The following is a 26,755-nucleotide window of genomic DNA, read 5'->3' on the forward strand; positions in this document are numbered from 1 at the left end:
GTGAAATTAAAGATCAAAACTGCAGTTACTTTGGGAAACCAGTTTGAATTTACCCAATTATTTACTTTTAAATAATGAAGCCCACCTGGCCAAAGATGCCCAGGTAACACAGAAGAAACTTAATGTCCAGGTTTGAGGCCTGGGCAAACCTGTTTGGGTTTTCTTTATATCATAAATCTCTCAATTTTTATACAATATCCTAAATAACAAGTGTACTAAAACTAATACAGAAGAATGCAGAGGGACAACTTGAGGACAACAGTTTCACTTAAGTACTATAGAATCAACTAAAAAAGTCAAAGAAACTAATAATCTATTGTTATTTCCAAGTTTCTATGACTTTAAAAACGTCTCAAAAATGAAGATTTCTTGTGGCCTTTTTAAGAGAATTTTATTTGAGTGGTTCTTACAAAGATTGTTGCAATATGAAAGTCATTTGTTTGATAGAAATATCAAGCTGTCTTGTCAAACACACTGAAGTAACCCAAAAATATATTTCAGAGCTCACAGAGCTTAAAAAGAGCAAAGATTATATGCAACCAGACAAAACCTATTTCTGCATTTCCTATTTCTTGCTCAGACTGCTTTGCTTACCAGACTGTCACTAAACATCTTGAGGAAATGCAGGGATCATTTTGTTTGGAATCTTAAGACACACCAGAACACATAATATTTACAAAGAAACTTTTACAGATACAATAATTGAAAAGATATCATCCAGAAATGTATTTTTGAAACCTCCTTTTCTTGCCAATTGATCAGAATGCAAGATGACATGTTAAACAGCCCGTTTAGCTGTCTTGAATTTCCATAAACTAGATATTCCAGAAACCTCTGCTAAACCATTAACCAAATATCAACATTAGTGAAATGTAACTGCTGTGTAAAAAGTTAGGCTTCTGAAACATTAAAAATATTACATCCCTGTCTGCCTTTTTATGTTAAGCACATTTGTTCCCCTATAACTATTCCTATAGATCCTTAATGTAATTTTCTACATGTACATTTAAAAGGCAGAACAAGAACAGCTTTGTATACAGTGGGATTTGCTAGTTAGGGAGAATGAGCACACTGCATTCCTGTTAACATTTTTATTTTTCCAAGGTAACAGGAATTGTATACAAATGACAGTAGACCCTTGCCTCTTTATTTTTTATCTAAATAAAAGATAACTCAAGATGAATTCTCAAGAAAGAAAAAAAGCTATGTACATAAAGGACTATATTTTCCTTCATCGTCTACTTGGAACCAGTAGTTGTGTTGCTGTCATAGAATCAGGGAAGAGGTTGTGATAAGTTGGAAGAGGTACATATGCTGCTGTTATCATTTTACCTGTTGAAAGAAATAGATATGATGATTAGCACCTTCACTTAGATTCGACCATCAAAAAAAAACCATCACTCAGAAAAAAGGTCAAACTCACCCGCAAACCACCTGCCATGCAACGCATTGACAGCAGCAATGGCTGCAGCAATTGATGGGCACTTCACATACACATTGCCCTAAAATACAACAAAAAATATTTAATGTGCTGTGATATATACAACATGGATACCAATAGGACTATTCAAATTGACTGTACAAAAACGGCTCTATAACCATATAATTGCTCCACTAGCTAATATGTACATAGAAATTTACTGAAAATAGTTTATTACCCACAAAACTAGCCGTTACTATCTTCTATGATTTGAAAGCAGCTGAAGGAAAGCAAGGTACCAGATTTCATGGCAAGCTTTGAACACGAACCAGCAACACTACGTGATGACCTGATCTAATCTTCAAATATTTGAAAACTTTTTATTGTAGAGTGAGTATATTTAGTCAGTATGTTTTCAGGATACTAGTGAGCTTCTTTAAGGAAAAACCACGACCCAAGTATGTTTGAAAATTAAGACACAAGAAAGTAACAGTCAAAATACCTGAGCTGAATTTTTGTCAACATAAATATGAATAACTCCTCCATGTTTATTACATTCTTCAATCACATCATCTTTAATCTCTGTATCCCATCCAACTTCTTCTTCTCTGTAACAAAGTATTAAGTCCATTAGAACAACTCAAACTGATGAAATGATGCAATATATACTCTAATCTACTTAAAAAATCTGTATTTTAAAAATCATGGGCCTTTAAAAATGGTTAACTGACATTTTTCGAAAGATACTTGTACCAAGCTTATCATCATTTCATAGGATTGGGAACACTATCCTGTTAATACAAATAAATACTGATACAAACTTCACAGAAAAACTACTAGGTATAAATGGAAAACAAAATCTGCAAGTTTTCAACTGAATTCCAACCTTACCAACACATTCAAGGGAAATAATTAGTAATGTGCATAAAAATAATGGCAGTAAAATGATCAGAACTGTAGCAATACTTGAACTATGAAATATGTTCAAACATCCTAAGCACTTAGACAAATTAAAGATAACTTAAGACCCTTTGAATTCGACCAAAGTAAATTACTTACGTTTGAGGATTAAACATGTTAGAGAGTTGGAAACACTGTGTTGCCAGAGGTTGAACAGAGGCAGCTGCAGCTAACGCTGAAGCTAAAAAAAAAAACCCAAAAACCAAAAATTAGTTTCATGGAAAATGCATCAGAGTATATCCCTATGAATGAAACAAAACCAAATATAACCACTGGACCCAAGTGAAAATAGGGCCATCAGTTCATTTACTAATTCCCCATATTTGATAATGCTATCAACTATCAATTTATGTTAACAATATTCTATTTTAGTTGCCAAAAAGCAGAGGCAACCTGGTATTTGAGATAACTGATCTTGAATAAATTGGGAGCTTTATCTTTATAAGGGAAATTAAACCTCAAGTGTAGCAAATATTCATTTAGACAAATATCAATCTAGTTCAAGGAAATAGTACTGATTTTGTAGGACTGTGAAGAGTTCATACTCAGGGGGTGATGAAAACACAATCTTTAAAATCCTGACTAAATGTAAACAAAAATTTTGTTTAGGTTATCTGCCCATGAATATATAGTCACATATTTTCTTATAAATATACAACCATTATAAAAAAGGATGACATTTTAAAAATAATATACATAAAAATCATCCAAGTATTTAAAGATTTAATATCCTAGGACTATAAAACCTACCACAACAAAGTCTCACAGTCTAATTTTTAAAATACTTGAAACACTAAAAAGAGTAACATGTATCTATAATAATCACTGTTGAAAATTAAAAAAAAAAAACTACTGATACTAATATTTAGGAGCAAATTTAAACCAATATTGGTTTTAATTTTTAAGTGATAGCATTTTCCAAGACATCTGCTCCACTGCTTTTACATGACTTAAAAAACATTACCAGTAGCTGATACAGAACTCACCGTAATCATAATATTTGATCAAATTTCATTCCAATACATAACAACAATAAACAAAGCTACGGATAAAACAGTACATTAGAAATTATGGTACTTAAAATGAACAATAACCTGAGAAGTATCAGAAATATTCCATTGAATAAAAATTAGGGCTGTGCATGAATACATCAAAAAAAAGATTTCTGGTAGAATAACACATGCTTTTCACTTCTTTATAGTTTATTTTGATAAACAAGTATTTGTCTTTCGTTAAACTGTATGAAAATAAAAATGCTGAAATAACTAACATCAAATTCTACTGGAGAAATTTAAAGATGCAAGTGTGCCTGTATTACAATAAAAAAAAAAATGAAGCCCACTGTGTACCTTATCATAAACCAAAGTAGTATGCGTGGAAAAAATACTACAAGGTCATTATAGACTATCAATACTGAAAAATATTAGAAAATGTATGATGCAAATATTCCAGCTTAGCCTAGATGAATGCAGAACACAACGAATTCAGCACAGAAATATATAGCTAAGGAAAATCCACCAGTTCTACTTTCAAAAATCTGTTAGAAAAAAAAAGATTGAATACATTTGTCTCATTTGCCAAAAAAATAAAGATACACATTCAATTCCTGACTGTCAAGTAATAAGGATAGACCTGTATAATACAGATTTACTCAGACTTTAAAGTATATCCTGTAAGATATGAAATCACATTCAATTCCTGACTGTCAAATAATAAGGATAGATCTGTATAATACAGATTTACTCAGAAGACTTTAAAGTATATCCTGTAAGATATGAAATTACTGCAACAGAATGATCTATAAAATGGCACAGTTTACTTGATAATTAAAGACCAAGAAAAAACCAGGTTATTTTATAAACTGTTTCAATCTCTGAAATCTGCATGCAACTTAGTTCTGGATAATCTTATTGCTTGGTACTGTTTATAGTAATGGAATAACAAATGATGCAACAAAATTAAAACTCTCATTCTTTAAAATGATACCAGATAATTCTAAAGATTACATTCAAAACTGGGAGTCAACAGGAAGTTGCATCCTGTCAATGATTTGTTAATGCAAATCACTGGAGTTAAGTTTTTCCTGACCTTGATAAATTCAAGACTCCCTGTCTACTTAAATGACAAGTTTCATTGTCTGATACCTATATAAAACTTATAATCAGAACACAAAGATAAGCATACACAGCTGAAAAAAACTCTAAGCAAGCTACAGCCAAAAAGAAAAAAGGCACGGACATTTACCATCTTTATCCAAGTAACTGTAATGATGCAAATTAGGCCTTCTTTGTACGAATTACCAGATAGCTTATGGTTAATGACACTGTACTGTCATTCAGACAAAATCGGGCCAAAAAGACAAACTACAATAATAATGATATATATATACACACAATTATGTCTTATACTACATTTATATCCACTTCAAAAACAAACAAACACAAATAATAAACTCAACTCACCTTCAGTCTGTTGGGAAAGTCTTGTTTGCAAATCTATAACAAAAGAGAATTCTACAGCTCAGTGCAGGAACAATGAAGAGCCTCAACTAACAGGGTAAATGTCAGGAGAGCATTAATAAAAGAGGACTATGGTAGCAGGGTTTATCAAAACGAACTTATAGTAAAACCTGGCAGCCAAACCTCCTTCCCCATTCCTCATTGACAAGGCTTTGGGGCCTTTTTCTTTTCCTCCTAGCCTAGGAAACTTACTTATGCCTTTCTCTTCCTAGTCCTGTAACTCTTTCACATCTCAGTGGATTCCACTATACTACTATTCATTTGGGAATAATGGGAAATGGGGAAAGGGAAGCACACCGGTCAGAAAATGCATGAAAACCCTGATCTTGAGAATTCAATTCCAAGTACTTGGGTTATTCAACTTTTTATTATTCTATCAGTGTTGGTAAGCATTTTACATTTAAGTTACTAGTAAAAGAATAAATACTGCAAGAGTAAATGTCAAACACTGTCAATAAGTAGTGACACTACTCTAACCATATGTATATACTATTTTTTAAGTCCTTTTAAGTTTTAAATTGTCATGTCCAGCCCAGGTGATAGTTTTGTTAGGTCTGGTTTCCTAGCCTATTTTGGAAATGTAATGAGGCATGCATGAAAACTAGTTCGATTTATTATAATCTATGTATTACTAGAAAAATTTAAGCATCTAGTCTCTATTAAACATGAACAGAACAGTGATTTCTATCAATATAGTTTCTCATATATAATCATTAAAATTCTACATGAGAAGGCAAATTAGGAGAAAGCTGCAGCTTTCTTAATTTCAAATGTAAACAGAAGTATGAATAGTAAAGAAAATGTCATAGTATCTAAAGCTATCTTTTTAAGTTTAAAATAATATAATGAAGAAACTGGATTCAGTTAGCTAATTTTCAATAACATGTGATTCAGTTGCATACTTTATTACTATCTGGGTTTCTTGTTGAGTATAGAAAATAATCATAAAATATGGGCAAAAATGAAAAAGGATCAGCAGCCCAACTCATACGGGGATATAATACCTGGGTCCTAGGTGCTCAAAATTGGCATCTCAGGGAGTTGAAGAAATGTAACGTGTATACTGAAGGAACTTGAAGATATGATCATAGGAACATTGTCAATAAACTTAAAATTTTAACACAATTTTTTTTTTCTAAAATGGGAAAAAATGTATAAGCATCAGAAATCCATGCTATATTAAGTGTATATAAATCAAAATTTCAAAACTGATTCTTCAGGTCATTTGTAACCAGTTAGGAAACAAAGCATGGGTTTCATAAAAATTAAGAACTTATCTTAAAAAAGAGCTATTAAACTTTCAGAACAAAGACATGCTGATAAAGTGATGGGCCACTCTTGGTTTCAAAAAACAGTTCTAAAGAACTTAGGAGGCCAAGGCCCTCAAATACATTAACATTCAGCGATTTAATACCGAATGTGTAAGGTTTTAATGACAGTCAGGAGAAATATACCCCGTTATGCAAATATTTACCTAAAACTTGAGTATTAATTCAGAATAGCAATTTATGGGAAGTTTTAAGAAAACAGAATCATCTATCAATAAACAATGGGCTTCCCTGGTGGCTCAGCCGGTGAAGAAATTGCCTGCAATGCAGGAGACCTGGGTTCAATCCCTGGACTGGGAAGATCCCCTGGAGGAGGGCATGGCAACCCACTCCAGCCTTCTTGCCTGGAAAATCTCATGGACAGAGGAGCCTGGCAGGCTACATACATGGGGTCACAAAGAGTCAGACACGACCGAGCTACTAAGCACAGCACATCAATAAACAATAAAAAGTGGGGGGAAAAGTGGGAATATAACAAATAAGTAAGCTACATGGCTATTTTAAGCAACCCATACAGATGTTTAGCATTATCAGCCTTAATGTAAATTATACAATAAATGTGCCCAGGCAAGTGTAATCATTCTTCATTCACCAGGAGAAAGAACTGAGGGAAGTAACAATTTCTACAACACAGAAAATCTATAATTAGGCAAAGATACTGTTAACAAACCAAATCAATATAGTTGATACAGCACCCAGAATATAAGGTAAGATTGTTTAAAAATGAATTGTGTGTCTTTGTATTAAATCCCTAAAGGACCAGCCTTTATCGAAAAACCAAGACTATGGTAAATAATCAAGCATTTTTCTAAATTATTGAAAGAATGACCTAACAATGGGAAGCAATAGGAGGACAGAGTTTTCAGAAAACAGTAACTCTGAAAACCAGAGACCATGATGTATTTCTGCAGTGATGGGTTTCTTTAGTATCTTCAATTACACTAGGTGGCATTCAATGACTACGTGTTCACTGTAAAGAAATGAAATGACTAATACTTGTTCAAAAAGTCAATACAGGAAACAATACAGGAAAACCCGGAGTCATCAAATGACTCATAATTACAGAAATGCTTAATAGTTGCAATTTTTCTTATGTGGATACACTAGCATGGTGGTTTACAGAACTTTACCTAGCGGATTTCAAAATTTAAGTCAGTTTGAAAGGAACCATGAGATGCTAAAGAAAAAACAAGCTCTCAAATACTCAACTAAAAAAAGGAAAACACAGAAGCGCCCACAATAAATAATAATATAGAAGCAGAAATGATTGTCTCCTTTAATTAATGAGTTCTCATTTGGAAAGGAAATCATGAAGCAACCACATGGAACTTCTCCTATATTCAGATGTGGTACCACGATCCTATATATTTTACATATTGACAGAGTCTGACTTTATAGCTAGATAAGATCATAGGACCAACGTGTAACTGAAAATCACCATATTTTCTTAGATTAGTGTTTGTCATCTGAAGTCCAAAATACAATGGTTTACTCTCATATATTCTGCAAGCAAGTCTTCTAACATACTAAAATTTAATGCTATCTTAGCTAATAGATTTGGGTTAATTTCAAATAACTGAGCCACAAAGAGAGAAAAAACAAAGTGTTCATAAACTAAGCCCATGGTTACATAATTGTAACAAACTATCAATTCAATTCCCTCTTCCTTCTCCTCACCTCTCCAGGAACTTCATTCTGTAAGTCAAAATCTCAAAATACAGTTGGCCTTCAAATTTAAGGAATTAGGGACACCAACCATCTGAGTAACTTAAAATACATATGTAACTTTTATTTGGCTCTCCATATCCTTGGTCCTTCCAAAATCATGGATTTAACAACCACAAACCATACGGTGCAGTAGTATTTACTATGAAAATAAAGGCACATGTCTAAGTAACCCTTGCAGTTCAAACCTGTGTTGTTCAAGGGTCAATTGTAGTTATGTTCTAATTAGGAAAGCAGTTTTCTCTGCACTCAATTATTTAAAATAAAGCTTCATTTAAAGGCCTTTAGAACTTTCTAATCTCAAACATTACAAAAGATTTTTCCTTTGAAACAATAGGAGCTTTCTGATCTTCAATAAAAGTGATACATTTAAAGATTTAACAATTTATATCAATTTCAACTAAAAACAAACTGGTATGCATGGTTCAATAATACCCCAACAGTTTATTAAGATCAGTAGCTAAGTCTGTCCTATATCACCATTTCCTTACATTAACTCTTGAAATTTGTAAGTTTAAAAAGTACTTGATGAATTGAATTCTCAGTTAAGTCCTTTTAAATGCAAAAATTTGGAAAATTTTCGAATTAGGTGAAAAAAACAATGATTTCAAATAGAAAAGATTCAATTCCTACCTGCCACAGCACCAAATGCCAAAGAGCCACTCATTTGCAAAGCTTGCTGTGCTGCTGGTGGGATCTGCAAACCTGTACCTGTAAAAGAATAGGTCTTAATGCCCCTGCTTTGTTAAGAGTGGGAAAATCCTAGGTTTTCTGATTGCTTAATACCAAAGTCAAGTTTTAAAAATTACAGTGGCCCTTTGGTAGCCAGGTGGGTAAGAATGTTTCCAGGATCCCCCCTGGTTGTCAAACTCCACAAACGCTGAAGTCCCACATATAAAGAGGTGTGGTACAGTTTGCCCTCCATACTCAAGGACACTGAACCTACAGATACAGAGGCCAACTGTACAAGCAGGACATAGAGTAAACGCTGCAAAAGTTATGAGGACATTAATTATTATAGAAAACAAAAGGAATCCTATAACATGTGCTGTGGCATTCAAAAAGCACCATCATAAAGTAGATTCCATTAGAACTTAAAGGTTTTCACCTATGAAACCGTTGGTGCTGCTCAAGGAAAACAGTCAACCTCAAAAAAAGAAAAAATCATTTTCCATTTGTTTGCATGCTTTTCCAGTTGTTTGCACAGTTATGTTTCTCGTTACCATATTCACAACAGTAAGATAAACTTACCCTCTGCAAGTCTTGCCATTAACTGGAGACGACCAGTTGTTCCCAAGTCAATTCCAGTCCTTTCCAGTTCATCACTGTCCAAAAATGAGCTAGCACTGGAAGCATCAGTACGTTCAGTAACATGACCAACTTTCATGGGCCTTCCCGCTAGCTCAAATCCATTAAGTTGTTCCAAAGCTTTCTTGGCACATTCTGAATCAGAAAACTATACAATTGAGAGGGGGATAAAAGGTAATTACTTATATGAAAGGCAAAGAAACCTCAACTTATTAATGCTAGTATATTCAATAATTACATCTAATTACAAACTAATGTACAAACTAAATGAACTAACTAAGAGTTTACTTTTAAAAGGGCACCTCCATTCACAATTATTCCAGCTGCCTATTAAGGACTATTAAGGACTGGGTTTCAATGGTCAGCTCCTTAAGGCAATCCTGGTCATGGTATGTCAAACCATATTAGATCCATAATAAAAAGTAAAAATGAATTCCAAATGACTTTAATGCAACTAACATCTTGGGTCACACGAGTCAAACTGAAGAAGTGATTGCCTTCAATTTACATGAGGAGTTGGCTAAACAAATTGTCCATAAACAAGAAGATAGCAAAGTACTTGGAAGTTTTGCATTTGGGAGCCTATTTTCAGCTACTAAAAATTGGCCACTAACAGCAAACTAATTTAAACCACTTGAAAATATTAACTTTATCCCTTCCCCACTATGAATAACTAATCAAGTTTTACACTATGCTACTCAGATTAAAAAAAACGTTCAAGTCATTATGTTAATCACGGTTAACTACTTACCGTAATAAATCCATATCCCTTGGATCGACCTGTTTCACTATCCATCATGAGCTGGATACTTTCAATCTAAAAATGAAAACCACAATTATTGTTTATGCAAGTGAAAAGGAGAGGCAAAAAATTTCTTGAAGTACAATTTTAAAATGTCTCCCCCTGAAAGAAATCTAACACATGTAAAAATCCCTCATGCCCAGAGTATCTTCTTTCTAGAGGCCTGGGAACATATTAAAGCAGGGGAACAACCTTAATCTTTTGTATGAAAAAACACAATCTAAAATTCTTTGTAGAATATGTTAAAAAACCAAATCAACATGTTTCCTTCACATTATGCTAAAATACACCAAACATTAATATGCAATTATGCCAGACATAATAAACTGCCCAAAATATTGGAATAATTAGTAACAACAACTGGATGTGGTTGATAGTCTGTACAACTCTGTGAATCTGCTACAAAGCAGATTAAATGAGGGAACTGTGTTATTACAAAGGAAGGAATTGTAGTTACACCACAGTATTGCAACAAAGCGAGCCACACACAGGAAGCATGAAAAGTTAAAATATAGCATCCATATATTTTATTTCTTCATGTATCTGTTGTTTCAAGAACATATTAGTTTTGCAGTGACTGATGTAATTATGATTTGTGCACAATTACTGTATTTCCAATAAACAAACTATCCACAAAAATCAACAGCCAAACGTTCTCATTATTATCACTTAAAACAATTTAGGGTTTCCCAATTTAGGCTTTACCCAATTTAGGGTTTCCCAATTTGGTCTCAGGTGGCAAAAAATGTGCCTGCAATGCAGGAGACCGGGGCTCCAACTGGGTCAGGAGTTATCTCCTAGAGAAGGGAACGGCTACCCACTCCAGTATTCTTGCCTGGAGAATCCCATGGCCAGAGTAGCCTGGCAAGCTACAATCCATGGAGTTGCAAAGAGTCAGACACAACTGAGTGACTAACACTTTGAATATTTTTCAAAACAATTTAACAAAGCAGTTGAGTGGGATAGCAAAAGAGAACAATGAAATATATATCCAAAAGCAATAAAGATTAAGTAGCGGATAAAGTACAGCCGGAATTGAGATTTTTATTCATGGCCACACAAAAAGTTTTTTAATCCAGAGCAGCCAGGTAGTTCAGTGGTAAAGAATCTGCCTGCCAAATAGGAGAGGTGGGTTCAATCCTTGGGTTGGGAAGATCCCCTGGAGAAGGAAATGGCAACCCACTCCAGTCTTTTTGTCTGGGAAATTCCATGCACAGAGAGGAGCCAGGTGGGCTACTCTAAAGGGTCGCGAAGAGTCAGACATGACTTAGCGACTAATTCACCACCACCACCACACCACAGCCTACTGATAACATTGATTCTAAACATCTCTTCTAAAATGAGAACTAGACTTATCTTGGTGATTATTTTGATAAATATATAGAAATATCAAAAAAGTCTATGCTGTGTACTAGGAAAATAGTGTTGCAGTTTAATTATTCTTCAAAAACAAACTCATGGAAAAATAACATCACATTTGTGGCTAACAGAGGGGTGGGTGGAGAAGAGTTAGATGAAAGTAGTCATAAGGTACAAACTTCCAGTTGTAAGTTCTAGAAATGCAATGACTGATTATTTACACAGCTGTATGTCATAAAGTAAGGCTCAAGAGTAATTACAGTACTAATTTCACAATGTAAGTCAAATTATTGCATTGTACAGCTGAAGCTTATATAGTGCTACGCTGCAATTATATTACATACTCCTAAATTTTCAGTAAGAAAAGTATCCCAAAATAAACCAAGGGGGAAAAAAAATCTCTTGTTCCAATGTACAGTACATTTTATCATTCAGGTTGACTTTTAAAAAATTCTAATAGAACCACTCCCTCCCATCTTAACATTAATGTCTTAGAAACATCACAAAGCAGATAAATTATGCAGCTACATTTGTTTAAAGAACCTATTTAGGATCCACTGAAAAACTTGAGACTTACCCTTCCAAATGGCTCAAAAATCCCTCGAAGCATATCTTCAGTTATGTTAAAGTGTAACGAGCCCACATAAAGCCTCATAGGTCCAGCACTTCCCTTTTGTAGATTGTTTGCCATGGCTGCAGCTCTGTTTTTTTCTGCCTGCAAGTTAGATAAGACAAAATGCACATCAATTTACAATGAGTAAGTACCATTTTGAACATAGTAAATCCCACTCACATCTTAGGTTTGCTTAATGACAACTGATACCAAATTAGCAAGTGTTAAGTCATACATAAAAGGACAAATACTGTATGATTCCACCTCATATGCTTGTCAGTACTGACATTGACTGAATGGTACACCTAAAATGGTTCCAAAGCCAAATTTTTAAACTAAAATTTTTATTTTACTATATTTTCCAGTAAAAAAATTTTTAGATTTAAGAGCATATACAAAACTGATAAAGCAGCATCTTGGTATCAGATGTACTAAATGTAGAAATGTAAGATTACTTCCTGGAACTAAATATACTCATTCACTAAAATATGTTCTCAAGATCACTGTTACTCAATACACAGTATACCAATTGGCTATCCATCTTAAAGAACTTATGCAATATAAACCAAACTAAGTAAACCATTCAGTTCAGCAGTCATTTTTCTCCTGTCAAGTCCTTCTCAAACGAAATGGTTCTCAATTTACATTCTAACCTAAACTCCTTTAACAAACTGGGGCACCATAGGAGGTTAAAATTAAATGAATTCAAAATCTCATTTATAAATTTGATTCTGCTCAGCCCTTTGCCAGGACAAAATACACACTATTATAAGGTTTGTCCTCCGTCATATGAAATGAATTGAACAATGATACCCACAGCCTGCTCCTTAACAATTATTTACCATCTGAGCCACCAGGGAAGCCCTGGGCTCCTACTGTTTACCTATAATCAAATGGTACTCAATGTTACGTACTCCTAAAACATTAGACAGACGATAGTAATTTGACCAAATTTTGAGTTTGTTAACAGTGAAAACTGCAGTTTCACTGCAGATTTGGTTAAATCCTGTGCCTAACTATAAAATATTAAAAGCTTTTGATAAGCAACCAGATTTTTCAGAAGTTATGTGAAGTATTTATTTCAGGGGTCTGAAAAGGAATGAGCATAACTATACTGTTATCTCATATTGCTCAGAAAATATTCTTTAAGTCCTTGGGAATTCCCTGGTGGTCCAGTAGTTAGGATTCAGGTGGATTCACTGACAGGCCCAGGTTCAATCCCTGGCTGGGGAACGCAGATCCCGCAAACCATGTGATGAGGCCAAAAAAGGATCTTTAAGATCTATATTCTCCATTTTAAAAAGCTAAGTTCTCTGGTTGTCACAGAAACTAACTTGTTTCTTAGTATAAATAGGTACTGATGATAAATCCTAAAAATATTTTCATATTAGATACTCAGTAGTGATGTATGCCAATTTTTCCACATCTAAATGACCTAACTAAAATATTAACCCTAATTTCATTTTTCCAAAGGCAACACTCAATTATTGTGAAGAATCAGCAAAGAGAAATTATAATTTGGATTATCTTAAAAGACATTTTCAAAATTAGTCTGAAACATCTTACTTTCAAATGTTAGAATTTCATAAAAATTGTGAAAAACATTCCATGTGAAAGATAGGAAGGGGAAACATGTTCTTAGATGCTTCTACCCCCAAGTAAGTCATTACAAATCAATAAAATTCTAAAACAAGTTCAATTCTTCAGCATGAAATAAATATTTACAACTTATATTAAGACAGAACAAGAGAATTTTGAGAATACAAATATATCAAAGGAATCAGTTTTTTTTGTTTTTAAAAGCTGTCCTGAGAACATCTAACTCAAGGTAGTAAGAGGTGACTTTGTAAGGCTCAAGGCACTACAACACTAAGTAACAGCAGGTTTCTAGCACTATCAGTGCTCAAATTCTTAACTAGGAAGTTACCTGTGACGCTTGTACTATGATCGGCACGCCTAAAACCCGCTGACCAGTTAATCCTATTGCTAGAGGCACTGAACTAACGTCAACAAACTCCACATAAGCAATTCCTTTGGAACGTCTGGAATTTCTGTCAGAAATCATCCTCACATCACGAACCTAAAAAGAAAACATACACTTAACACAGGGTTCTGTTTATGCAACCATTCACAGTAAGTACAATCATTTTGAAAGAGGCACATAAACAATATTATGAAGCAAGCAATTAAAAAGATTTCTTAAAATAGGCAAATTTGTAGGCTCAATTCATTTATCAAAATACATCAATTTCCAAAAATAAAAATAAATTCCCTAACTAAATTTTACCAAACAAATTTGGTTTAGATTTTTTCTCATTTCATCTGTCATACTGACAATTATTAAACTGCAGCTTGCAACTTCTACTTAAATTAGCTCCATAGATAAGCTTAGCTTACCTTCCCAACTGTAGAGAAAAACTCTTCCAAATCCCTTGGCCGGATTCTTGCTGCCAGCTGCATGCAGAAAACAGTCCTTGCATCTCTTTCCTCAGGAGTGAGATTATCAATAGGTTCCCTAACACGAGTAAAGAGTATAGAATTAACTTTATAACTTCTTTCAAAGTAACATTTAATACATATTTTCAGTAAACAGAATAAACTTTCCTGAAACCAGTGTGTCACTACTCCCAAGCCTCTTTTCACTATGATATATATAAAATGCTCATAAAATAATTCAATGTGACCCAAACACCTTCAACATAATGAGCTTCTAAAGTTTCTTCTGATATTATGTTACATTATCAGGACCAAAGTCCATCGGTCTTTCAATCTTACAAATGGTATTCTCTCCAGGATAATAAACAGCCAATCAGAAGCACAAGAGTTTGACAGTCAATTAATAACCCCTGACTAGACACAAATGTTGAACTGGTCCAAACTAGCAGAAAGGATGTTTCCCCAAAAAGAAAACATAAAGTAAAACTAAGTTTCATAATCACAAACAATAACTTGAAAGTAAACCCCAAACGATAAAAACTATTTTGACTCGGTGTGAGTTGGACTATAAAGAAAGCTGAGCGCTTAAGAATTGATGCTTTTGAACTGTGGTGTTGGAGAAGACTCTTGAGAGTCCCTTGGACTGCAAGATCAAAGAGACAATCCTAAAGGAAATCAGTCCTGAAAATTCATTAGAAGGACTGACGCTGAAGCTCCAATACTTTGGCCACCTGATGCAAAGAACTGACTCATTGGAAAAGACCCTGATGCTGGGAAAGATTGAAGGCGGGAGAAGGGGATGACAGAAGATGAGATGGTTAGATGGCATCACCGACTCGATGGACATGAGTTTGAGCAAGCTCCACGAGCTGCTGATGGACAGGGAAGCCTGGTGTGCTGCAGTCCATGGAGTCACAAAGAGTCGAACACAGCTGAGCAGCTGAACTGAACTGATTTTGACTCTTAAGAATTTTATTTCACAAACTCAAATAGTCATAAAGAATAGTGAGGTAGCTGTTTACTAGAATTAGATTGGTCTTACTAAGACTGCAAATTCAGCACTTGAAAAAAATACTTGATACTTCTTATAGCATAGAGACACTAACAACAAGCAAATCAGAAGTAAAAAGCAGGAGGTATGCAGACAAGTAACAGTGGGATTTAATTTACTCATGTTTACAAATGTTTACACTGCTAAATTTACTGAGCAAACTTGAACGCCCAATAAGTGAGAAAAGTAAAAGAACATAGTAGATGAAATTTAACATCATGAAAGTCAAAGAAAAATAACAATGTCCACTAATAAAATTATCTATTATAAAATTTCACTATGATTAAGGTTTTAATCCTTAAAAATATAAGCATAAATATGCTCTTTCTTAACCTCGTTCTGACATTCTCAGAAGTATTTTTGAAACACTCCACCTACAAACCTTAGGTACATCCCTTGGGAAATCTGCAGTTATTTTAAACCTGTTACTATAAAACAGAGATACAAAGCCAACTAGATCCAAAAAATGAGAACTAAAAATGAGTCTTCTCGCAAGAGAAAACTAAGTATTAAAAGAGTAAAAACTCAGTATTTGTTATAGAAACCCTTTAAAATTATTAAGGCTATTACTTAAATCCTAGAATTAGAATATGCCAAATAATAAGATACTTAGTTAAAAAACACCCTTTAAGGGAAACCAGAAGTAAAAAACAATGCTATCATGTAACAAAATGTTCCTTGAACCAAAATTGTAGATTGGATTAGGTCAGTCTTATCTTTATTTAAGGAAAAAATAACTCACAGAAACAGTCAAAAACAGTAAAAAGCACAAGTCTATTCAGTTAAGAGTTTGGAGATTAAACACTTCTCTTAAATAAGGGAGCCAAATGATAAAACTCATGACTATTTTCACTATTTTCCCACAGGAAGTTATTTCAAAAACTCATTATTTCCAAAGGTAAATCAAGTCTGAAGTTTCCAATAGCTACCATTAAAAAATTTTTAGTTACTATAAAGGGGAATAAAAGCACATGGAATGTCTACAATTAAAGTGGTCATTTTTGCTCCATTCTTCTTAGATACAAGTCACTGAAAACTTTGCAATTCACATTAATAACACTAGGACTGCAAACCGAATAAAGATTTAATATGATCCAAGTTACTGAATGTCATTAAATTTTGCAGTAGTATAAATTGTAAAAACTTTACAGAAGCTAAAAATGCAAAAGAAATGGAGACAACGATTACCTCACAGGGCTCTTGTCTTTTCTGAATGGACTTTTGCTTCGAGAACGTCGTCTGCTGCAAAGTTAAAAAATTTCAAAAGTTACCCAAACAAGTACACCACATTAGTTCCTTGAAAAACAATTTAAACAATTCAGAAGTATGTTTAAAAACCTTAATTTGATGCTATGAGGCAACCCAATCTTTCCTCGGATGGCACTGTTAAATTTTGGTCCGGAGCTAAAAAGGAAACACAAAATTACACTAGTTACAGGGTTAGGGTCTTGCTAAGATCGCGTTCATGCGCTCTCCAGCAAGTTTAACATTGTTTAGGCTGTTTGTTTTCCACCTCAATTATGAAGAGGAAATAAAAGACTTTCTTTTCAACTCTATCCCAGGTAAACTGTTCTTACAGTTATCCATCCTGGACCACTGAGAGGTGCCAAGACCAAAGGTTACAGCCTCAAAATTTTTAATATTCTGAAAATGCTTAAATTTTCAGTCTAGTTTTCTTTGATTACATATTTATGAGTACATTCCTGAGGTTTGAGGGTTGGGGGAAGCACATGTAGTGAAAATTATCCTGAACTTCCCTCACACCAGGAATAAGTATAATTAACAATTTGGTGTGCATATCAGCAGATCCTTCCTCAGGAATATACATGTTTATATATACATACATATACAATATTCATATGTTTTGAGTAACTTTTTTGGCCATGCTGCATGGTTTGTGGGATCAGAGTTCCCTGTCCAGGGACTGAACCCAGGCCATAGGCAGTGAAAGTGCACAGTCCTAACTACTCAACTGTCAGGGAATTCCCTTGAGAAGCTTCTTTTAAAAAATAGGAGACTAATTCTTTACATTAAATTCCAATTCTTCCATTTTAAGTCTCCAAAACTGCATGTAAGCATATTTAAGCATGTCATACACTTCAGTTCTTGGTGACAAAACAGTCAGTACTAAAGATGTGAAGGAAGTTCATCAACCCCTCAGGATAATTTCTTTTCAGAACTTTATTATAAGTGTTTTCAAAGCTTTACTCTGTAATTTAAAAGTCTAAAAAGGCCCAGTATTTTATGGCCCTTTTATTTTGAAAGACCAAGCTAACTTAAAAGGTCAGGTCAGATGTCTCTTAGTGCTCATCCTGCTATCCTTTACCAGATGGGTAGCAAAATGAAAATATATGGTGGTCCTCAATTTACATTGAGATTTGTCGTCATGGACTCTATATGTATCTATTACACCCAAGAAGTTTCAAATAAAACTGTAAAACAGGTCCTTTGCAAATCACACTAAAAGTGACAATTAAGAATATACATTTACTGGATAAGTAAGTCTATAAGCTATTTTCTTTCTTTCCCCTTTAATTGTAAAAGTTCCAATTACTGCCTTGGTAGTTAAAAATCACCTGAAACCAAACATAAGAACCAAGTCAATTTTAAGTCAGACCAGAATCACAGGCTGACTTTTAAGTATCCATCACTGATGAGAAATAACAGTATTCAGAATTATTAAAGTAATCTTCCCCAATATTAAGTTCATTCTGGTAAAAAAGAATGAAGTAAATTTTGATAAACTGGACAAAAAGCAAAGTATTTTCTCAAAAGAGCACTTAAAATTGAAAACATTGTGGTCCTTTTTAAACTGTTACCAAGTTTGTAAAATAATCAGCTAAAGAGGACCTTGGAGAACAAGGAGTGGAATCCTGTTCATTGAAGAACCAGAAACCGAACTCTTAAGTGTTACTTACTAACTTTATCTGCTTCAAGTAATACCAAAACATTTCATCAATAGCACTAAGTATTGTGGGTGCTTTAATTTACATCCTCTTCTCATTCAAAGCTTATATCAGTAGTTATACTTCCTTCTTAAAAGATGAGAAAACTAAAGCTTAAGAATCCTTCCTAACCAAGTGAAAAAGCCAAGGCTCTGATCCAAGACTCTTTGAATTCAATCAAATTCAATTAAAACTTAATTTTAATATAGTCCATTGCTTACAACAATATATTTATTAATAAGAAAGAACATCATAAAGCACTAGGGACTGTTAGATTCAGTCTCTGCTTAAGAGTTGTAAGGCTCTTTCCAAAGTCATTCGTACAGTTTAGCTTTTTAAAAATAACTATAATGAAACATTTCCAACGGGTTCAAATAACCACATAAAAATTTTCACAGTACTTTAACCTTCAAGAGCACTTTTACTGCATTCTTGCTATTAAAATACCTTTAAGATGTATGATGAGTGCCCCCCCAATAATATAAAAAAGCATACACAAAATTCACAATTGGTCTGTCATTTCAGCTGAAAACAGCCAGACAAGATTGTTAACTAATTACATATGTGACTAATTATATATATTTATAATTTGTATCCAACTGAGTTTTAAATTTTTAAATAACTTACGTTCAGTAAAGAATACTGTTAACAGCTCACAGACTTTAAGCTTTCACATATTTGGCACTACAATATCGAATCTCTTTTTAAAAGCACTTTAGCGCTTTAGTCTAGTTTGGAATGGCACACAGTTAAAATACTTCTAGATGGTAGTAACAGAAAATGTTCTGTATGCCTAGTAAAACCACTATTATCTGTCCACACACTGTATTTTCTACTGGACTTTTTGATGCCAAAATCTTTATATAATAGTGAAAAATAAAATTCCACAATTCAAATCACTCTGGTTACATTGTTATCTGGATACCCAGAGAAATCTCTCAAACCAGTATCATCATAATTATAGTTACATACTAAGGACTTCTGTAGCGGCCTCTGAATCTGCGATCTCGACTTCTTGAACGGCTCCGTCTCCTTTCTTTGCTTCTACTTCGCTTCCTTTCACGGCTTTTGCTCTTTTTCCTTTCTCTATCTCTACTTCGCTTCCGTTCCTTACTTTTGCTTCTTTTTCGTTCATGACTACGACTTCTGCTCTTGCTTTTTTTCCTCCTGAGAAGAAAAAAGTCACCATCATCTTGCTGATTTAAGAATCTGCCAAAATATACTTCCCTTTATGGTCAGAAACATTTTTGTAAAATTTTGCTATTTTTACTTTCATACAATGATACATAATAATTACTTATAGAAAAGTAATTCCAAGGTAAGGTAAACACCACCCCACCTTTGCCTTCTACTACTGAAAATCAGCAGTCAGCTGATAATGAATCGTTTGAGAGAAAGATACTATAATGATACTTCTTGAGAGTCAGCTACAGCTTTAACAAGGAGAGGACTTGCTGGTAGGTATAGATCAAAATCTGAACTTTTAAACAGAAAGTGCGATCATGTAACTGGCCAACCAAGTATTACTGTAATCCACAAAATATGAAGTCAAAGTTAACAGAATACTTTTACATCAAGTATTAGTGCTGGATCATATATAAAAATTGTCATTAACCCACTAATTTCTCTTAGGTAAAGCAAATTTTGACCCAATTTGCACATATGAGTATTTTATACTTTCAAAGGGCCATACAAGCATCACTATTTTGGAGTTCATGGGCAAAATTGTTACTTACAATGATAAATGACAAACTAACACAGTAAAATGCACTCTGACACTCCTAGACTTTAATGTGACCATTTCAAATTTCTTTTTAAAGTTACAGTGAGTACACCAGATACTGGAGCATGCCATTTTTATGCCAGTTTATACAAGCCTGTGGGATACAATCAACAAGAATCAACACCTTTATAAATCTTTATAAATTTTCAAACTCTGAAAGGTAAAAAACCCAGTCAGTATTATCTTTTCCTGTTCATTTCTGTATTCCTCACAGCATACGACCCATCTATTTCATACCTCTGTCATCACCTAAATTTTAGAGGTGCCTTCAGATATTTCAATATAAATTGAAAGACATTTCAAATTAAACTTATCCACTTAAAGGTCATTTTATAGTGGCAAAAAGATTAAACATCGTGACAACTACATCATTTGGAAATTTAATTGTTTAGTCCTTAGCAAAGCAAGCTTAGCACACGAGCAACTGAAGTCTGCCTCAGAGAACCTGTAAAGCAGGTCATCTTAGAGTGCATTGAAAATAGAAAATGAAGACACCCACCTTCTGGAATCTTGAAACCCACACTCCAATCACAAGGAGATGTAGAGCTTTCCAAGGAGGCAGAAACTTTGTCTAAAATTTCAAGATAATCCACCTGACTGTCAGAAATGTATATACTAGGTAGCACATGACAGAAAATTAGGCTACACTCATTACTTTTATAGACGTTATCAAAGCAATGCCCAGAAGGGCAACAGATAACATTCCATCTTTGTTGCCTAAAAACCTGAAACTATCTCTTAGACTAAAGAATTCTGTGAGATAGCTATCAAAAATCTTAAATATTATCAAGTAGGGGACAAAGTTAACACTCCGTCCCTCACAAAAAGGACAAAGATTTGATCTGCTCACAGATGGCCCATTGCAGAGAGGCAGCCAACCTTCCAATTTACCTCTTTTTAGGCCCAAAATTTATTGTGCCAAAGGAAAAGGACTCAAAGGTCCTCCTAGGTCTTTTCATAAATGAGCCCCCACACACATCTGAAGGCAACCCCAGACAGGTAAAAAGACAGCAACATACTAAGACATTCAGAAATATAATCCTCTTTATGAAAGCCCAGACAAAAATTTAAGGGTGCAAGAAAGCAGAATATTTCTCTACAATAAAATGAAGCTTCAAAGAACATTTATTAAGTTAACTAAAGAAGGGTTATCAAAATCCACACTAATTAGTCAAATCCTGTTACAACTTAAAAGGGACTTTCCAAAGTCTTTAGTGGCAGTGGAATTTTGTACTGAACATCATTGAAGTAAATGGTCCACTGGGCTGGGCCTTTGGACTTTTTGGTTATATGGTCTCTGCTGTAAAGGTGTTTTGCTATAACTGGATTTGACCTCTTCCATGTAAGAAGATCTAAATATTAAATGCAAAGTACTCTGGAAAATAAGAAAAAAAATAGAAAAGTCATTTATTCCAAAATTTATAGATAATCCACACCACAGTAGCCAATATATTTCAACTGTGTCATTTTTTTTTTTTATCCTTGTTGAGTAATTCCAAAAGAGCTGAATGGATGCTGGTTGAGACTTTGCAAAACTGGTTATACTAATACTCTCACGAAGGCAAGCTCAGGTACTTAAAAAGGCGTACTTTGAGGTCTTGCCAAGTTCAGGGATATAGCTTTTCAGAAAGGCTAATAGATAAACAATTTGTGTTAAGCTTATTACCTGAAATCAATTGAGTGTATGTACTGAGAATTATACTGTTTTTTAGAGGAAAACATTTACTAGTCAGTCAACTCTCAATTTCTCAGAATGTGCATTTTCTTACTACCTTAAAACTACATCCCAATACCCAATGGCTTTTAAAAAACAATGAAGTTTCAGAATGAAAAATTTGGCAACGTGGCACCTTTCTTTGGTTAAGAGACTTAATTTATTCACACTAAAGGCTAATGCACAGGACATTCTGTTTTATAATTTATAACTAAAAAATTTTCTTCTAGATAATTTTCAAATTAATTTGAAAGATTAATTCCCTTCAGGAAAAACAAGGGAGTCAGCTTCAACTGATGATGAGAAGTCTGACAGAAATAATTTGTATATTTAAAAAGAAACCAGATGACAACTGAAGTTTTGTAAATATTCTTCCCTTAAACAAAGACTCCTAGGGCCAATTAAAGAAAACTGTCCATTCTTCTATTTAGTCTCGTAAGACTTCACACTTTATGTAAAAGCCACTAAGCACCAGTCATTGAGAGCTTGATGCTCAATTTCCTTGTAAAAGTTTGGTATTCTTTAGTTGCAGGAAGCTAACAAGTAAAGATGGTATTAGTAGCAAGACATCTAAAGAATGGTACAACAAAGAAAGCATGTGCACTACCAATGTCTTCATTACAGATGAGATCTTTATTGATCCACTAAGCATGTTATCTAGAGACTGGATCATTTCAATTTATATGGACACCCCTTCCTACCTTTTAATTGCAGAATTGCAAATCAAAACTGTTAATTAGGAAACATACTTTGGTAAAAGGTATAAAATCAAAGGACACTAAACCATGCAATGATTGGTTGGCTGACTGCCTTAAACTATAACAATTCAAGACTAAACCCAACTCAATACCCATAACATGTGATTAGTGAAGAGCGATAAGACTCCCACTCATGCAGAAAAAATATAGGAAATATCCTACAAATTTTACCATTTTGATCAATTCCTACAATACTCTAGGGGTAAGAATACCGGTGCAGCAAAGCCTGAACAATCCATCTAGACAATCTCAGCTATTTTATGAAATTTTATTAACCTACCTTACAAACTTCTTGTGAGATATTGAGGTGGTATATTATGAAACACTTTTGAGCTCTTGGAAGAGCCAAAAAAAATCAAGTAAGTGACTCACATTATCATCACTTTTTGTAATGTATTATGAGGTCATGAATGTAACAAAACATTTGACTATGACATCACAAAAGCTAATGAAACATCTTTATGCTTATGATATAGAACATGTGATGCTAACAATCATTTACTTTAGAGCTAAAGAAAACTCAATAGGATCAAATCTTATAAAGTGCATTTGCTTTATACTATTATTTAGACTTCTTTCACACTGTATTCTGTACTCATCTGTCACTTAGTTCCTATTAAGGGTTAGTTATTTAGCACAAATAACATGCATAATTTTCTGAAATTCCATTCTATTAACTCTGTCAGAGTTTAAAAAGCTTAAGACAATGAAAGCCATGTAAGAACATTAAGAAGTACTCAAGTATGCTGTAACATTATAACAAAAAGAATCTTAAAGCATCAAAGAGCATGAATAATTCACAGCTCTGACTCTTTCAGTAGTTTAGGGCAGAACACATTTCCCACAATTATCACCTTCTTTCTAACCCATCTTCAGTGGATATAATAGCTTTATTGATAACATTAAGTAATAAATATTAAGCCAAAGTTAACAAATTTTAGACAAGTTCGAATATAAGAACTCATCCAGTTTGCCATGGATGGACTTGGACGGGAAGGTGTTCAATGACAACAATTCCTGAAATCTAAGGAACGAGTCCATAGTTTTACATCCTCAAATAGTGTCTCCTCCCAAAAGAACCCACTTTTCTAAGACAGACAAAGAAAAGCTTCAGGAGAGAACCTAGGTATGACGCTTTAACCACTGGGGTACAACTTAAAAGTCTCAATCATGTACAGCACCTCCCCCCAACCCAGGTCCCTTCTTGAAACTTACTTTTTGCTACGTTCTTCATGGCCGTTAGCACTGCTCAACTTGTTCTCATCCTAAGCAGGGTTGATAGAAGAACATCATGAGGACGAAGTGGTAACATTTCAAGTTGTCAAAGGGTAAAGGGAATAGGAATAAGAAAATACAAAACAATTTTAAAACTAATTACTTATTTATAGTTTAACATGGAAGGCTATAAAAAAATTTAGATGGATGTATGTTTAACCACTTTGTTGCTTACAAATTAAGTCATCAAGATACAAAAATAAAAATGCATATTAACATGTTAAATTTTCTTATATAGTTAGATATTAAGTTATCCAGATTTACAGTGTTGAAGTGGTTAAATAGAATTTCTATAAAACATGAATGAAGTCCTGTTTTGAGTTTTATTCCATGTGCTATGGCCCCTTTGATCAGTACCATGGCTCTATTTCTGCCTAAGCCCCAAGTGGCCATGCTAGCAGCCAGCCACTATCGATTTCCTGTGACCGATGCCATTCCTGAGATCTTCGCCCATTTCCGTTGGAGGGTTGGGACTGTAAGAGCTTGATGCCACCTCTGTCACACATCTCGCCCTGAAGCAAACAGGGATTCACACTGCTTTAGTAATGTTGACTCCCAAGAACCCAAGAAAGTCAATTAATAATCCACCAGTCCTACTTCCATACCTGTTTACATGGAATTACATCCATGTTAAACTAAGACAGAATCTTAACATTAAAATAGAAAGTAGAGCTTCAAGAGTCTAAGTATTACAAACTAAGTACACTATTCAAAGCTTTAAAGAATTCATCCAAATTGGTACCACATGGTCGAGCTATACACTCCAAAACAAATGTATTATTTTTAAAAGGTTTAGCGAAATGTTTATTTTCAAGTTTGATCACATCAGCTATAGGCGTATAAGTGCTAACTTACAAAGCTTACAGTTTGTGACATCAGTGATAATGCATGCATACTGCTATTTTCACCACCAACTGGTGGTGAAAGAATGAAAAGACACTTTACTTTTACTGTGATACTGAAATGGATCTACGTTATTAGCCAAAATAACTCCTTTGTAGTTTTTAGTGTGAAATATTATGGCAGGGACGAATTAAAAATCAAACAATATGGAGAACAGTTAAACAGTCATCAAGTGACTCTAAGTTGTGATATTGCCTCTTTTGCTTTAAGAAATTTTTTCTGTTCAGGGATCCAAGAATTTTAGTAATTTTTAACTGAGCAGCAGATCATCACCTGCCTGTTTTAATATTTACTATCACCAGTCTTATGTATAGGATAAATTTTAAATCTCACCCATTTCTTCTTGTAAGACTTGTCTTATTTAAAGATTTGCTTGCCACAGACTGGTTATGCTTTGTTATTCTTGGACCCCTGCTGTTTTCCCAAACCACTACATTCACCTTTTTGCTATACCAAACTGGAGCTGGTAATTCTTAGTTGAGTCATTTTACCTAGGGGACCACGGTACAGCGATAAGTCACTCAATTACTACCTTATGATTGACAGTTCACACTGGAATCAAAGGTGAATTCATGGGAGTAGAGGTGAGATATCGTTAGGCAAGTCTACAAAGAGAGATAGATGGGCATTTATTCATCACGCTGAAGTGAAACTACTGCACAATATTATTACATCAATAGCATATATTTACTTTTGTAAGTTACACGTAATGCATCTCTGATAAGGTAAATCAAGAGGGCTCCGGGGAGGTTAGTTTACATTTCAGCAGTAGTTTCGTGAATAATGCTAAATTAAGAAATAGATAAACCTCACCGACTTGTTTTTTCTCACCTTCTTGTAAGGAGCCTCAAGCATTGCTTCAATATCAATATCGTCTGCCATTTTCTCTAAACGACTAGGTAAAAAGCGAGAATGAAAATTTGGTTAAGTAAACGATTTTAAATTGTGCTAAATTTCCTTTTTACCGGACGTATTTCAAAACTTCAGAGAGGTCCCACAGAATGACTAAAGCGAGACCACTTTAGTAGGCTTGACAATTAAATCTAAAATGTCCCCAACATCACACACGCTAGACAGATTAAGTACCCTCTTTTTAAAAAGCCTACAGCGCCTCAAAAAACAGAACCCGAAAATGTTGAACCAAAGTGCCGCTTTCGCGCAAAAACCCGCGCTGCCATTTTAGGGGCAAAGGGAAACTCCCTCGGCTGGGAGGGGTTGTGTGCCATGGCAGCGTTCGGCTGGCGCCATGTTGGGAGGTCGCGGTCGGCCCGGGCCTCGAAGGGACAGGTCGCCATCTGCCCGAAGCCTCTCTGAAGCCCACGTCACCCGAAAACCCTGAAAAATATTCGACCGGAAAAGGGCGCGGTCGTCGAAAAGACGACGATTTCTAGAAAACCTTCCACCCCCTGCCCCCAACCCGGTCGCTTAAAATTGCCAAAGGAGTGCTCCTCAACCGGACAGGAACCAAACCTCAAAAAAGCCCAGAAAATACGCGGGTCCGCGATGCCTCCTCACCTGTGCGGGCTTTCCGGGTCCCTGCGGTGCTCGTATTCGGAAAGAGGGGGGCTGTGGCTGCCGCCGCTGTTGCTACTGTTAAGCCGCTAGGCCCAGGCCGCGGTACCACCCAGCCCGAATTTCGGGCTCAGAGGGCGGACAGGCCCAAGCGAATCTAAAAGAGACAATGGGATTAGAGGAGCCCGCGCGGGAGTTCAAGACGGCGGCTTCGGCAGCTCAGGATCCACCCCTGCGACAGTGTCGGCAAGCTCTCTGAAATGGCGGCCGCAGCTTCCCCGTACTCACATTCACCAACACACATACACACACACAAACACACGGGGCCTCACAGAGCCCTCAGC

At 34.8% G+C, this 26,755-nt stretch overlaps 1 protein-coding gene across 31 annotated transcripts; it reads right to left on the bottom strand.

Annotated features, from left to right (window-relative positions):
* Positions 1-365: 365 nt before the first annotated feature.
* Positions 366-26,711, bottom strand: RBM39 (RNA binding motif protein 39). 31 transcript variants are annotated; one of them, XM_081559984.1, is made up of 19 exons: positions 26,415-26,711; positions 25,731-25,794; positions 25,432-25,504; positions 23,937-23,986; positions 20,749-20,820; positions 19,439-19,633; positions 16,860-16,925; positions 16,710-16,760; positions 14,432-14,549; positions 13,962-14,114; positions 11,999-12,136; positions 10,012-10,077; positions 9,204-9,408; positions 8,586-8,663; positions 4,843-4,893; positions 2,480-2,561; positions 1,923-2,028; positions 1,424-1,502; positions 366-1,332 (listed from the first exon to the last, which is right to left on the bottom strand). In XM_081559984.1, exons 9-19 carry the CDS (start codon positions 14,492-14,494, stop codon positions 1,232-1,234), a joined length of 1,122 nt encoding a protein of 373 aa, XP_081416110.1. In that variant the 5' UTR covers positions 14,495-14,549; positions 16,710-16,760; positions 16,860-16,925; positions 19,439-19,633; positions 20,749-20,820; positions 23,937-23,986; positions 25,432-25,504; positions 25,731-25,794; positions 26,415-26,711; the 3' UTR covers positions 366-1,231. The 31 variants fall into 31 exon arrangements, 28 of the variants coding, with proteins under 28 accessions (XP_081416110.1, XP_081416103.1, XP_081416088.1 ...); XM_081559977.1 differs by having other exon boundaries at positions 16,710-16,763; XM_081559962.1 differs by having other exon boundaries at positions 16,710-16,763; positions 19,439-19,630; positions 20,745-20,820.
* Positions 26,712-26,755: the final 44 nt, after the last annotated feature.

This window comes from Giraffa tippelskirchi, chromosome 13 (assembly GCF_054371585.1).
Source record: "Giraffa tippelskirchi isolate mGirTip1 chromosome 13, T2T-mGirTip1v1.2.pri, whole genome shotgun sequence".
NCBI classification, from domain to species: domain Eukaryota; kingdom Metazoa; phylum Chordata; class Mammalia; order Artiodactyla; family Giraffidae; genus Giraffa; species Giraffa tippelskirchi.

Bases quoted from the DNA above. Each gene is read 5' to 3' on its own strand.
- RBM39 (XM_081559956.1), bottom strand. From the start codon at position 25,781: ATGGCAGACGATATTGATATTGAAGCAATGCTTGAGGCTCCTTACAAG. The intron at 4,894-8,585 runs GTAGGAATTGAA...ACTGAGCTGTAG, and splicing joins GGCATTTGGTGCTGTGGCAG to AATTCTCTTTTGTTATAGAT. The intron at 1,333-1,423 runs GTGAGTTTGACC...TTCTTTCAACAG, and splicing joins GCATGGCAGGTGGTTTGCGG to GTAAAATGATAACAGCAGCA.